This window comes from Scyliorhinus torazame, chromosome 3 (genome assembly GCF_047496885.1).
Source record: "Scyliorhinus torazame isolate Kashiwa2021f chromosome 3, sScyTor2.1, whole genome shotgun sequence".
NCBI lineage: Eukaryota > Metazoa > Chordata > Chondrichthyes > Carcharhiniformes > Scyliorhinidae > Scyliorhinus > Scyliorhinus torazame.
The window spans coordinates 265,035,215-265,050,848 of NC_092709.1; the positions used below are offsets into that span (position 1 = coordinate 265,035,215).

Below are 15,634 nucleotides of genomic sequence, written 5' to 3' on the forward strand. Positions count from 1 at the left end.
CCATGTCGCAAGTTCACCCACCTTATTCCGGATGCTCCTGGCATTAAAGACACACTTTAAACCACCTTCTTGCCTGCCGGTACACTCCTGCAACTTTAAAACCTTACTCATGACCTCACTACTCTCAACGTCCTGTATACTGGAGCTACAATTCAGGTTCCCAAGCCCCTGCTGAACTAGTTTAAACCCTCCCGAAGAGCATTAGCAAATTTCCCCCCCAGGATATTGGTACCCCTCTGGTCCAGGTGTCGACCATCCCATTTGTAGAGGTCCCACCGACCCCAGAATGAGCCCCAGTTATCCAGAAATCTGAAACCCTTTTATGGGGATGGAGGGATTTGGGTAGGTCAGAGAGAGGGGCTCGATGGGGTTTAAAGCTGCGGGTGGGTAGGAAGGAGAAAAGGGTTCATCTGGTCAGCAAAAGGCAGCCCCCAAAGATCTAACCCCCGTTCCTTCCACCCCGTGAAATAACTTATTCCTTTAAATATTGGACTGTTCGCTCTTGCTCAGCTGCTCCAGTGAAACCTTTTATGGCGTGGGTGAGAAATGTATTATCAGGGTCAGTTGATTTGATAACAAGCCAAATTGACACTTGATTTTGATGTGTTGGGTACTCTGGATCTGTGGAGACTGCGTTTACCTTAGCAGTAACATAGACAGGCTACCAACACTTGTAATAGTACAACTCTATTTTATTTAACTAAGAGCTGTTAAACTTACTTGCACTGTGGGTCGACACTATGTTAGATTGACTGAAGACCTATGCCTAACCTGACCAGCCTATACTGCTAGCACATGGTGGATGTTTGTGCTACTGACTGTGGGCTCTGTCTGTCTCAGAGGCTGCATCCCGAATGAGTGGGAAAACTAGTGCCCTCTGTCTTTATAGTGACCGTGCCCTAACTGGTGATTGGCTGCTGTGTTGTGTGTGTTGATTGGTCTTGCACTTTGTTAGTCAGTGTGTGTCTCTGCACCATCATATCCTGATGTATATATTATGACAGATTTCATTTTTGAATATGGCGGGAGAGTTGCTAATATGGCGGCTGCCCATCCCCTGTGTTATGGGGGTGAGCTCCGCAGTGGGCAGGAAGGTGGTGGGGTGGGCACCTGCCCTACATTACATGCGCCCTTGCACAAAACACACCTAGTGGGGCACATATAATACAGCCCTAGATTAGAGTGTTGGACTCCTTGACCTGGAAGGGTTAATTTTACAAATAAATGTTTCTAGCATAATCCTACATGCAATGAGAGCACATGGAAATCAGCATGTTCCATATAATTTTCTATGCATTAGAATTAATAATTGAGAAATCATATCAGTTTCCAGAATGGAATTCCCAATATACAGCCACGAGCCATAAAAATAACCCTTAAATCCAGCCTCAAAGGATGTTTGTAATTTTTCTCAGGGTACGTTTGTCAATCTCCGTTGAGTCTTTAAGAAACAGCAAGAATGTTGCTCTGAACCTAAACAAGTGTTGGCCCCATGACTCAGGGCCTGTTGACCCCAACCAGACAAGGTCAAAGCTTTGGTTGTGGGTCTGAAGAGAAAAAGGAGGGAATGAAACTAGTAATGGTTAAAATGATGGTCTCATCCTACAGAAGAACAGAAAATGGTCACACTGAAAATTGCATTGCAAAGCAAAACATTCGCCTCAAAGGATATTCAGTCAGCAGAATGGAATATCTCAGGAAAGCTTCTCCAAATAAACTCTCCCCTGCTTTCCTTAAAGGTTCCTAAATAATGATGCTAAAGCCATGAAAGCAAGTTACCTTTACTGCTCAGAAAACATTTGCTGCGTTCTGTGAATTAATGAGTAGTTTGCTACTCTGGCCAAGTTATTGCTCATAGAGTTGAATTGAGGAGGTCGAGAGAAAAAACATTTGGTGAAAGTGTTACCATCTCAGCTGCAGGATACCTGATGGCTCAGCTAGACACAGAAAAGAGCTGGGCACACACCTGTCTAATACCAACTGAATCAAGCTGCTGGGGAAGGGAATGCTTGCGGCCTCCTCGTGCTGGCTTTTCTGACATGTCACAACTTGCTTCACCATTTTCCACAATCAGCTCATCATCTTCCCCGACAGATTCCAGACGGCTCCCTCCACCTGGAAGCAGAAGTGGGAGTCAGAGAGGAAACTGTACACATTTTCACTGGGAACAGTGCTCATTAGCAGCGCATGTCGGGAATTTGGGTTTGACCCCTACAATTTTTCGGCCATTAATTTATGCACAAATTCGATCAGTGCATTTCTGATAAGAAAGGGGCATGGATTTAGAAAATTAACACAGTATTTCAGCCATTATGTTATCAGTGAGCTGCAAACAACAACGCTAATAATCCAGATTTAACATTGCTGCTTCACAGACTGCAGTCTCAGGCAATGTCAGCCCAACCCAGCTCGTCAAAGAACAACTTTAGACCAGACAACCAACCTGGGGCCCAGAATAATTACAACTGGGAAAAATTCCAACATTCAGGAATGAAGTCAGTAAGAAACTAAATATGAATACTGTTCAGCACTTGTTCCCAAAGCAGATGCTGACAAAACTGAACAAATTACTCAATTTACACATTTCTCACAAAGGGTTTTCTTTACTGTTAATAAATAAATATTACACATTAGGAAATGATAATTTTTTAATAAAATCAATCTGTTGTAACATTTTATCACATGATGAAGTTTCCGACAAATTCATTCACAGGCTTAATATAATTTTTTCCACTGCATGCACTGGGAAAATTCAAATATAATCACAACAGAGCGACATGTGAACCAAGGTGCATGGGGGCACAGTGGTTAGCATTGTTGCTTTACAGCGCCGGGGACATGGGTTCGATTCCCGGCTTGGATCACTGTGGAGTCTGCACATTCTCCCAGATTCTGCATGGGTTTCCTCCGGGTGCTCCGGTTTCCTCCCACATGTCCCGAAAGCTGTGCTTGTTAGGTGAATTAGATATTCTGAGTGCTCCCTCAGTGTACCCGAACAGGTGCCGGAGTGTGGCGACTAGGATCTTTTCACAGTAACTTCATTGCAGTGTTAATTTAAGCCCATTTGTGACACTAATAAAGATTATTATTATTGTCTGAGGTAAGAATCGTTACAATTACCAGACTCTTTTTGTCTGTTGCAGAATTTGCAATCAGCAGCATGGATTCTTACATTAGACACCTCTAAAGCTTGTCCTGAGCAAAACGTTAGCCCGTACACATATTTCAATGCCAGTTCTTAAACTGGAAATTAATCCTCAATCACTTGTATAGAGGAAGATCTTCAGCAACGTTCTTTCAGAAAATTGCACAAACAGATATTGGAATAGAAATGTATTAGCATTTGGTTGTGCGTGCAACTTGAGGTACACCAGAAAAGGTTATGGGTAGGATTCTCTGTCCCCGGACTGTATTCCCTGATAGGATGGAGAATCAGGCATCGGGGTAAATTCGGGATCAGCGCCCAACGCCATGTTCCAACCCCTCGCTGCCAACGTGAATGAATTCCACGCCAGATGCCAGCGGGAGCATGGAAATTAATGCAACTGGATCAAAAAGGCACACTTGCATCTATTTAGCAGGCCCAGCGATCTGTGCTCCACCCTCCCATGATTCTCCGATTCCCACGACGCAGCATCACATGGGCGGCTCTTACTTGCGCTCTCAACAATCATGAACCTGACCTGGTGGACCTCGCGGTGGGCCATGGGCAACCCCCTTGGCCAACCGTGAAGTCCACCACGCCAAAGTCACGCTGGAAGAGACCATCTGGGCCCATTCCCCCCCCCCCCCACCCCCGACCCCGCACCGCAAATCAACTCCGAATCCCCCCCACCATCACTGCACTGCAGCCCCCAAGCCCCAGATTGCCTGTGTGCCCTCCCGCCATCCCCACGTAAGTTCAAGTAATGTTTTGTGATTGCCAGCTCATAAAAAACATCTGCAGCTTTGATCCATTCATATCCCTTCATGCTTCAGTGGCCTATGTGTGAGACTCCAATGTTTGTCAACATTGACCACATCAAACAGAGGCAAGTGCAGTGAAATGACACACTTGAGTGACTGAAATGCATTTTCATCTCTTTGATGTGGTCATCTTGAGCGGGCTGCCCAACAGCAGAATTCCCTGGAAATCCCTTGCATTCCATGGCGTGCATAAATTTGCATTGTGTGGAACAATGAATTGCAATGGGCACGGGAGCAATAGGTCAGAAGGTGAGAGCATTGAGGGAGAACTAGGGAATAGGGACAGTGTGGCTCTGAGGCAGAGCAGACAGGGAGAAGTTGCTGAACACAGCGGGTCACGTGGCCTGAAGTGCATATGTTTTAATGCAAGAAGTATTAGGGTAAGGCAGATGAACTTAGAGCTTGGATTAGTGCTTGGAACTATGATGTTGTTGCCATTACAGAGACCTGGTTGAGGGAAGGGCAGGATTGGCAGCTAAACGTTCCAGGATTTAGATGCTTCAGGCGGGATAGAGGGGGATGTAAAAGGGGTGTGTTGCTCTTTTTAGCCTTAGTTTTATTAGCTCTGATTATGTCACCTTTGCTCACGAGTCGCCAGGTATCTTTCTGATACCGCCACGTGGTTCAAGCTCGAGTTATGATTAGTAAGTCAGCACACCGCTTAGTAAGATTGAAATCAACGGTCATTTATTATGTACAGCAATAGATACTTACACAATAATCCTACTATCTACATCAAAACCTTCCACTACTGGCCAATACTTAACTTTTGGGGATGGCCCACCAGGTCAGGGAAACGAATGGTGTATCGAATTGGGTCTGGCCTGCGGGATTCAAAAGGCTGATGCGGGTCGATGGCTAGGAGTCTCTATCGGGTAGCGATCGCTGGAGTCAAACTTACAGTTTCTGGTCGATGTTCTTGCGAAGGTTGCGAGCAGGAGAAGATCTGAACTTGGCCCCTCAATTTATAGGGCCCAGGGGCTTCCCGCCTCTCGGGGCGGCCCTTGACCCGGAGTCCCAAGTGATTGGACTTGTTCCCAATCACTGGGTTCGATATGCTCCAATAATGCGGCGATTCCTCGATTGGGGGGTGGTCGTTCACCTGTCTTTGTTTCGGCCACTGCAGGCGCCGAGAGGTCTGGCCCGGCATTCAATTGCTAATATGTTGCAATTGTTCCTGGGGATAGCCGATTAAACTGCAGATGTCTGTGTTGATGTGCTGCTAATAGTCGTAGGTATCGATCTGGGCCGACTTCCCCAGAGCCGAGTACGCTATTCTGTCTGCAGCTGTCCGTTTGTGTCCTGTTGGCTGCTTTTCCCATCAGCCTTTTCGGTTAGCCATTTTATATCGGGTTTTGGCCAAATTAATAGGGAATCAGCCATTTTTGGTGGCTACCGTCCCTCCTTGTGATCCTAACGCGAAGCGTGAAGGATCACATAAATTTTCTCCTTTCCGTTCCCTGACCGGGGGGGGGGGGGACACCTCCTACATGGCCACTACTCTGACCCTAGCTATGCACAAAAATTTACCTAAACAATTCTTGAGGGCGCTATGTCAGGCAGGGGCATGCATCTACAAAATAAAAATTTGGAACCTCTAATTTTACCTAAATACACTCATCAAGCATTGCATCATCCTATCTCTCTAAAACATACAACAACAATCATAACATTCCATATACTCTTTCCTGGCTTGGCAGTCAAGCTAAGGATCATACATTTTCTGTTGATGGGGTTTTGTACATTTTTTTATTTACAGAAAAACGCAAGTGCATGTTTTATTATTCTGGTTTCATAGGTCGCGGGGGTCTGGGGTCTGGTCATAACCGAATATAGGGGATCGGATCCGATATACCGGGGTTCGAGCGCGGTACGCTCTCCTTCTCCATTTGCGGAGGCGCATAGTCTGCACTGCACAGAAGAGTATTGCCAACGCTAACAGTGCTTCAATTACGTACGACAAGGTATGAACTTGGCACACCAGGATAATGCAGCGTGGCTGGTGATTGGGCCCTCGGTACTGCGGGGCAGTGAAACACGGCAGGGGGGTTTGGAGTAATGAGGTCTGCGTTCCCGCGCAACCAAATGTACATCATAAAAATTTTGATCACGATGAAAGAAGTCCTCATGGCTGTCCGCTTTCTTTTTCTTTCTTTGTGTTCTGTTTTCCTCTGGTCCTGGAGCTTCTGGAGTTCTGTAAAACAAGCATAATCTCTGTAACTACCTTGGTATAATATCCGGTATGTTAGTGTGTCTGTCCTTCTTGGGGCCAATTAAACCCTTATAATTGGCCACTATGTGTGACTTCCCCATTTTTTTTTCAAAACAAATGTTAGGACACAGCACACTTCCCAATGGTGGACCAGTGCTAAGTTTATCATCCAAATGTTCCTGGATGTAAATAGCATGAGGCAGCAACCCAAGGGTCGCCTAAATAAATAAAACTGTTTTGAAAGGAAATGGTCGAATGAGGTGCGTATGGGCCGCGACAGGTAAGATTTGGATGGAGTCCCCAGGTAGGACGGCTACCAATACCGTATGTCCCCTACCCGAGCGTTTTTGACCAGCGGGGGGTTCCCAGGCAGGGCGGGTCTCACGCCGTTTCTCCACTGCCTGAGCAACCGACAAGAACGGGCAAAAATGTAGTCATCATGGTGGGGTTGCTGCTGTGATTCTACCGTCAAATCAGATCGGGCATCTGGCACTTGAACCAGTACCAGCTGAAAAGCTAGTGCTGTGCTTCTACCCTCGAATAAGAACGGGCGTCTGGTACCCGAACAGGTATCAGCTAAAGTGTCTGCAGACAAGCTAGTTCCACTGAACAGGCATCCGGTCTGCTGTCCAGGTATCTGCAGATAAGCTAGTTCCGCTGAACAAGCGTCTGGTCTGTTGACCAGGTATCTGTGGACAAGTTGGTACCATTGTGGTATCTGTGGACAAGTTGGTACCGCTGAACAAGCGCCTGGCCGCGGTGGGTGTGTTGGAAAGAGCTAAAAGGTTTCAGGTGAATGGGTGTGACGGTGAGAAAAATTCTCCTGTCGGACGAACAACACTTAAACAAACATACAAACAACATAAAACATCCTGCAGGTTGCATCAGGAAGGACAACACTTTTCTCCAAGTGTTTCCTTTAAATTATCATGTGGACACCTCAGTTCTCTGTTGCGAACAGGGTCGCAAAGGGGTTGGCGGATTGGGGGTCTGACTCGAGGTCGTCCCCTTCTCCCGGGTGCCAAATTCTGGAGTGAATTAATGTTGAGAGGGCTGCGTGGTATGAGTTGTGGTTGCTTTCGTCGTTGCGGATGAGTCTGTAGGAGTTGTCGCGGTGCCAATGGCTTTCGTCAAGTTGTGTGGGGACAAAGTCGGGGTCGTCTGTATGGTTCGGTGGTCGGTGGTGTGGTTTGTTTAAGTGATCAGGAAGGGATCACTAGAGTCGAACTCGGAGTCGCTGGGTGTGGGTCCAGGATAGTAGGGAGGCGTGCTGTGGCTGTCGTCAGAGTCACAGTCATTATCTCTGCTGCTGCAGTCTGTGGGCGTTCCGGGGCGGAGTGTAAATTTTGAGGGTGGAGTCGGGGGCGAGTCCGTGTCTGGGCTGGACGTGGTGGGGGTTGGTGTGATCACGTTGGTTGTGGGCGGGGTTTGGTCTGCTGCGTAAAGCATGATGTGGTTGGCGTGGTTTGACTGTGCTCCATAAGCCTTTAACTGGTTTATGTGAAACCACGCAGTCTTACCATTTGGGTATTTGATTTTATATACTGATCAGCTTACTTTATCCGTAATGGAGTACGAACCCGAGTATTTCGGAGACAGAAATGTGCTGGGGTTATACACAGACAACATCACTTGTTGTCCTATATTATACTCCGTTGCATGTACTGCCTTATCAAAACAGGCCTTGCTCTGTTTTCTTTTAGTGCCCAGTTTAACAGCGGCTGCTAACTGAGCCGTTTTTACATTTGCAAGTAATTGTTCAACGGCTTTCTCGTGGGTGAGGGCCGTGACTTCAGGGCTGGTCAGGTCTAAACCCAACAAGTACTCTGTCCCTTTCATGGGGTGTCCGGTCATGAGGGTGTGTGGGGTGTAACCTGTGGAGGTGGAAACAGTGTTACGCAAAAACATCAGCGCAAAGGGGAGGACAGAATCACAAGTGGTGTTGTTCTGCTGGACCATTTTTCTAAGGGTGGTTTTTAGGGTCCGATTCATGCGTTCCACTATACCACTCGACTGTGGGTGGTACGCAATGTGAAATTTTTGGGTTACGCCAAATATCGTGAGGACGTTCTGCATGACCCGTCCCGTAAAGTGAGAACCTTGGTCCGATTCAATACTGCGGGGGAGTCCCCATCTTGTAAAAATGTGGTGGGTTAGGATTTTGGCTGTGGTTTTCGCGGTGTTGGTGCGGGCTGGAAATGTTTCCACCCACTTGGTAAAAGTGTCTATGACCACCAGAACATATTTATAGCCATTCCTGCAAGGGGGTAATGGACCTATAAAATCGATCTGGAGGTTAGTCCAGGGGCCGTTAACGGGTCGGGTGTGGCTGAGTTGTGCCTTTTTGGCATATCTATCGGGGTTGTTCTGTGCGCAGATGAGGCAATTCTCAATGTAATGGGATACATCCTCTTTGAGATTTGGCCACCAACAAAGCTGTTTGAGGTGGGTTGCGGTGGGATCGATTCCCTGGTGTCCATGACCATCATGGAATAAACAGATTAATTGGTTCCTATCCTGCTTCGGAACTACATAAAGGGTGTCTTTCTACACCACACCGTCATGTGTGGTTATCGTATTTCTGAACCTTTCGTATGGGGCTGGAAACTTCCCTTTCACAATCTCAGTGAGAACGCTATCCTGCTTCTGGGCCTCTACTAGATCTTTGATCCTAGTCTGCATGACCTGAACTGCACTCACTGGCGCATTCACTGGAGCGCTTTCGGGGGGCTTCCAAAAATACCCATGCCTGGATCCTGCCTTAGCCAGTGCGTCGGCTTTTACATTTCCAGGGTGGGAGGAACGATGGTGGCTGTGGACTTTTATAATGCCAAAAGTCCTGTCCTTGGCTTTTTTCAGAATATGGCGGACCAATGGGGCTGAGGGGAGGGGTTTCCCATCCGCGGAAACAAAACCTCTTGTTTCCCAGAGGGGTAGAAGTTCGGTGAGGCTGTTGCAAACGTATAGACTGTCTGAATATATGTCTGCTGGGCTGGGGAAGGAATCGGGGTGCTCTATAATGTAAGCGATGGCCGCAAGCTCTGCTGCCTGCGCGCCTAAGTATCCGGGTAATTTTAATGCGATTTCCTCGAGGGCGCGTCCCAGCGCGTCCTCCACATAAATCCCACAACCCGTTATGCGTTGCCCATCCAGGATTGTGGAAGATCCATCCACATAGACCCTAATGGGATCACACATGTCCGGGTGAGGGGGGCTTTGAGATGGAGTGGCTAGTTTTCTGGGGGGTGTTTTCGCAATAAAGGGGCCTGTATTATGGTGGGGCGAGATGATTTCACACTCATGGGGAGTTCCGGGGTACTGTAGATTGTTCGCTAAGTATGTGTGTGTTTTGGTCCGTTTGACTGTGATGTCCCGTCCTTGTAAGAGAAGGGTCCACCTAGCAGCGCGGATTTGGCTGAAGGTACCGTCTTTAAGTCGTCCGTCTAGTAAAAGTTGGGTGGGGGTGTGCTCGGTTAAAATGGTGATGGGGTTCAGTCCGGTAATGTATGAAAAGTACTGGACTTCCCAGAAAACTGTGAGCAGGTGCCTCTCACAGGCTGAAAATCCCTGCTCCACAGCATCTAAAATTCGGGAGGCATAAGCCACGGGTCTTAGCTGGTTGTGCCGTTCCTGCAGGAGCACGGCTGAAAGGGTGCGGTCTGTGGTTGCTACCTCTATGGCGTAAGGGGAAAGCGGGTCGGGAACCTGTACTGCGGGGGCGGCTATGAGCGCCTGTTTTAATGATTCCACAGCATCCGTATGTTGCGGAAGCCATTCCCAGGGGCCTCCTTTCTTTAGGAGGTCTGAGAGGGGCGCTGCCTTGCTAGCGAAACCGTCAATGTGGTTTCGGCAGTAGCCAACCAGTCCTAAAAACGACCGGAGGGCTGAAACGTTTTGGGGAAGAGGCAATTTAGCGATCAAGTCAATTCTTTTGTGCTCAATCTCACGTTTGCCATGTGTGATGATAGTACCCAAATATACCACCTTTTCTTCCAATATCTGGGCCTTTTTGGGGTTGACTTTACAGCCAATGGAATGTAGTAATTCCAGGAGTTCGGACAGAAGCTCAATGTGCCTTTGTGTCTGTCTGCAGTAGTAGATCGTCTACATACTGTACCAGACATTCGGGGCGAGAAAATTTCGCTAGTCCATTTGCCAGCTGTCGGTGGAAAATGGAGGGGGAGTTGTGGAAGCCTTGTGGCAGGCATGTCCACGTGTATTGCTGCGCTCTGAAAGTAAAGGCAAATTTGTACTGGCACGCCTTTGCCAATGGAATGGACCAGAATCCATTACTGACGTCCAAAACAGTGAAATATCGGGCATGGAGTCCCTGTTTGAGCATGGTCTCGGGACTTGTTGCAACGGTGGGGGCTGCTGCGGGGGTGACTTTATTGAGTTCCCGATAATCAATGGTCAAGCGCCATGATCCGTCGGGTTTCCTTACTGGCCAAATTGGGGCATTATTAGTTGAGGCGACCGATCTTAGGACGCCCTGCTCTAATAAACTTTCTATGACCTTTAGGATTTCTCCCTCTGCTTCTAGGGGGAATCCGTACTGCTTTTGGGGTCTAGGGTCCGGTCCTGTTATTTGTACGGAACAAGTCATCCGTCCACAGTCGTGTTTGTGGGTCGCGAATGCTGCCCTGTTTTTTTGCAGGACTGCCCTAACCTGTCGGTCCATGCTGAGTGTGGTGGGGTTGAACCAAAACTCGCCTACTGCGCTAATTTTGTTCATATAATCCCCTATATTGAGCGTTGCGGGGGCTCTAGCAGATTTCGCCATCTTCCAGACACACTGGTTGACTGGATCGAAAGAGAGGTGGTGAGAATTCATGAAGTCGATCCCCAAAATGTGCTCTGCTGTTGGGGGCAGGTCGACTAAACCTACGGGGTGTTTTGTGTTAACGGTTCCGATTTGAATGGATACAGGGGCTGTGATGTGTCCCTGCTATGAGTGGCCTGTGAAGCTGCTGAGGGTGATAGTGGCTGTAGTGGGCCACATGTCCTTACCAAGGGTGGAGGAATTTAAGGTGGTGCGGGACCCTCCTGTGTCCCAGAGAAGCTCGATCGGCTGCCCCCTAACTTTCGCTGCGACTACGGGTCGTCCTGACCTATCCCAAAGGGTATCGCATACCCAACTGGGGGAGCATGTACACCGTCAGTCCGTTCCGGTCAAGTCTGTCTGATGCGACTGGGCGCTAACGCTATGTATGGGCTCTGCCTTTTTCTTATTGAGAGTGCCTGTCTGTTGGGCTCTCTGTGTCTTTTTAGGGGCCTTGCATTCTTTGGCAAAATGTCCCAATTGTCCGCAATTGTAGCATTCTTGCGGTTTTGCTGGGGGGCTGCTCTTTCCCTCGTTTACCCAGGCGGGGTTGTGAAGAGTGGTTCTTACTGCCTGCACGTCTGCGGCGGCCTGTTTTTCCTCGAGGGTTCTAGCGGCGGGTTTATTGTGAGCCGACTGTTCCCAAACGCGGGACAATCTTTTGACCACCCACTTCTCATTATGAGCCTCCTCCGAGGGGTCATAATTGTCATGATATTCAAACACACACATCATGATAGACACACCAACAGACAAATCAGAACACACAACACCACAACCAATGACAGAAAGATATAAAAGCACAGACACGACCCCCGGTGGTCAGTATTAGCTGCAGAGGCGGACCAGGACACATCTGTTACCAAACACACTCAGGGAGACAGCACGTGCAGAGTATCCAGAACGAACTGTATTATAAGAGTTATAATAAAATAGAGTTGTACCACATACAACTGTGTTGGCTCATCTGTGCACCAGAGCACCCAACACCACATGGTACAGGAGTGGATCGATACCTGCCGGCATACCTCAGTGTACACAGACAACCAGCAGTGCCCAGGCAAAATGATAGAGCTCCCGGTTCCGCAGCCGCTCCAGTGCTACGGCAATCTCCGCGAAAACTGGAGGCGATTCCGGCAATGGTTCCAATTGTTCCTGGTGGCAGCTGAACTCCAAGACCTGGATGATAGGGAAAAAATTGAATTTCTCCTCACCATCTCCGGTGCAAGGGCAAGAGAAATATTCACAAGGTTCAGGTTCTTCAGGAGGCAGCAAAGGTACGATTACCAGGCAGTCCTGGACAAATTCTCCAAGTACTGTGAAGAAAACGCAATCCAATCGGCAAATAAAGGTAAGAAAAGCTGCAGTACTCACCTCGTGGCTGGGATCCCGGAGCCCGAATTCCCAGAAGCCAAAATCCCGGGCCTGAGAGAAGGCTGGGTCGAGGTCGGCGGCCATCTTGCTAAAGGTATAACGCTAGCACAGTTGCGCGAGCAGTGCGCAGAACTGGAAGTTTCGTTTGCGCATGCGCGAGATGCTGCGCATGCGCAGTCAAGAAAACGGCCATCGGTAAAGGAACAGCGATCTGAGCATGCGCAGTCGCTTCCTACGTGCTACATACCGAGCGTCAGGATGTCAGAGGCCCCAGACTGCACCAATTTAAAAGGGAAATGTCCCAAATCCAATTTAAAAGGGAAACGTCCCAAATCAAAAAAACAAAAATCTGTTAAAGCTGTAAAACAACCTTCCCTCACCTGGAATGACAGCACAGTGCCGCAAATTGACCCAGGAGATGAATTTGACCTCCGAAGAACCCTCCGACAAGCAGTTACCTACGCACAAGCCGATGATTCCGACCTTGAATACTTCAATGACGATCTTTACAGTGTTTCCGGACCTCACGAGCCCAATGATAGCTCCGTGGTCCTATATGACTATGACTCGGACGAACCTTTCGTGTTGCACATTGGCGGCCCCCACATTGAATCCGACGCAGATGCGGATTCATTTTTCGGATTTGAGGATCTTCAATCCAGCAGATATGACGTTCCAACTTATCAGTACCGGATGATGCTGCAGCCTGACATTAACAGACAGGGAGCGGTGCAAGCACACGGAGAGTGCCCTGCTGCCACACAGAGCGTGGTCCACGTCCCGCTCAACGTTCCCGACTCTATGAAAGAAGACATGCAAGACTCCAGAGTGCAGTCCTCGCATGAACCAGAAGTGACTCCAGTGTCACAAGCTTCCACAGCAAGCTCGTGGACAGACTCCACAATTGCAGAAATGCAAGACTCCAGAGCGCAGTCCTTGCACGGACAAGAAGTGACTCCAGTGTCACAAGCCTCCACAGAGAGCTCGTGGACAGCCTCCACGATAGAGGCAACGCAAGACTCCAGAACGCAGTCCTTGCACGAACAAGAAGTGACTCCAGTGTCACAAGCCTCCACAGAGAGCTCGTGGACAGCCTCCACGATAGAAGCAACGCAAGACTCCAGAGCGCAGTCCTTGCACGAACAAGAAGTGACTCCAGTGTCACAAGCCTCCACAGAGAGCTCGTGGACAGCCTCCACGATAGAAGCAACGCAAGACTCCAGAGCGCAGTCCTTGCACGAACAAGAAGTGACTCCAGTGTCACAAGCCTCCACAGAGAGCTCGTGGACGGACTCCACGATGGAAGGAACGCAAGACTCCAGAGCGCAGTCCTTGCAGGAACAAGACCATGAGGGTCTAGCAACCTCTCCTGACCAACCAGCGGCAGACGATGCAAGTCTGCCATGCTCACGTGAACAGCAAGAAGGCTATAACAGCCTACCATGCTCCACTACACAGCAGCATGAACATGACGGTCTCTCATGCTACAATGAAGGGCACAGCGCTGAAGACTGTTCAAGCCCAACTGAAGACACGCCAAAGGAATCGCCTCGTCCAAGCCCGAAGAAAAAAGGTTTATGCGCTGACCTTCAGGATCATTATAGCCGAACAGAGATTAATAATGCTGCACGGCCACAGAAGGATGCTGAGGATTTGCTAACGAAATTAATTGAATGTTTAACTTGCAAGGAGCAGACTGAGAATTGCCAGTGTTTTAGTACGGATCGAAAAAATGGACAAGACATTGATCCTCAGGTAATGGAAATAACACAACCTGAATCATATCTACAGCAGGGACAAATGTCTCCCTTCAACACAACACCGCAAAATCCCAACTTCGGAGACCAGCAGTTAGTCAGTAATGACTCTTCAAACCTTGAGGGGAACATTAATTGCATTGAACCTATACACGCTCCACTGATTATTGAGCAGAACATTGGAGCAAGAATCCTGAGGACACCGACATCGAGTAGCCAGATAACGAATTTAAAACCCACAGCAGTTTCAAGTGAACTAAGTATGCTTTCCACTAATGGTGAAGATGCAGATAAGGTCGACCCGATTATCCATTGTACCACACTAACCCCAGTGATTAAGCAATTATGTATGGGGAGTATAATGTGGGCAATTGAGAACAGTAAAAGAGAGACTGTGACCATGCCAGTCCCAGCAAAATCAGTCCCAGAGACCATGAAGGCATGTACATTAGACAAAGATACATATGAGGCACCTGAGAAGAAAAGTGAAACGGAATGTTCTTTGGAAAATAGTACAATGTCGATAGAAACATTGGATCCTATATTCGAGACCATACCTATGGGAGAATTTGGGGGTAATAAACAAGGTTCTGCAATGTCTGGGGGAAGATTTAAAATTCCAAAGAAGAAAAGCCCAAATGAAGGACAACGGCAAGACAATGACAGTCCACCGACATGGTGTGCACCACCAGATGAAAACTCTGACAATTTACCCAACCCTAGTGAACAGCAAGCTGCTAATGAGGATCTATCCACGGGATGTGAGACGAGTGACGACAGCATCCCACTTCCCATGCAAAAGGTGCAAGGTGACAGACCTCGCCTAGTGCGTACCGAGGCACTCGACGATCACGGTGGGACCACTGACGACTGCGGTGGCAGCGCACCGCTTCCACCCTCGATGGCTCGACCCTCTCCACTGGTTGGTGCATTCCTGCATGTTCCGACTCCAGAAGTGCAGCTTCAGGGAATCTCGGCTGCCTCCAGTGAACCTGTTGGAGCTCCGGACGGGCGGTGTCGCGGCCTCGGTGATGGCACGCTCAGGGTGACGGCGGATGCCACGGCGACAGGGAATGGATCGCGTGGCAGTCCCACTGGGTCGGCAGTGGCAACCAGCACCGGCGGTCCAAGATGGACACACCAATTCGCGCCATCGCCAGACGTTGATGCGAGCAACAATTCTCTCTCCAAGGCGACATGCTTCGACGTTTCTCTGCGGAGTCGCCCTTCCGGCACAGCAGGTGGCCGGAACCAGCGTACACGGTCTCGGCCAACTTCCACATCTGGCACAGTCATCGTCTTGCATGATATTAGTGATGGTGCTACTTCGATGGCAACGACCCATCGGCTACAAGATGCCGTCCACCACAAACATAAAAAGAAAAAGACTCCACCTTGTTCCTGGCATGCAGGGCGGATGGATTGGTGCGTAGGCGCAATCAGCGAGCTTTGCGCCGCCTTCCACGCTCACAACTGAACCGTACGCACACGCCGGATCCGCCA

The 15,634-nt window shown here is 48.8% G+C and overlaps 1 protein-coding gene across 1 annotated transcript in view; it reads right to left on the minus strand.

Moving 5' to 3' along the window:
* pdzd2 (PDZ domain containing 2) overlaps positions 1-15,634 on the minus strand; it is an 809,599-nt gene that overhangs the window by 206,307 nt on the left and 587,658 nt on the right. The window contains 1 exon segment of the mRNA XM_072497206.1: positions 1,967-2,115. Coding sequence (XP_072353307.1) covers positions 1,967-2,115 — 149 coding nt within the window.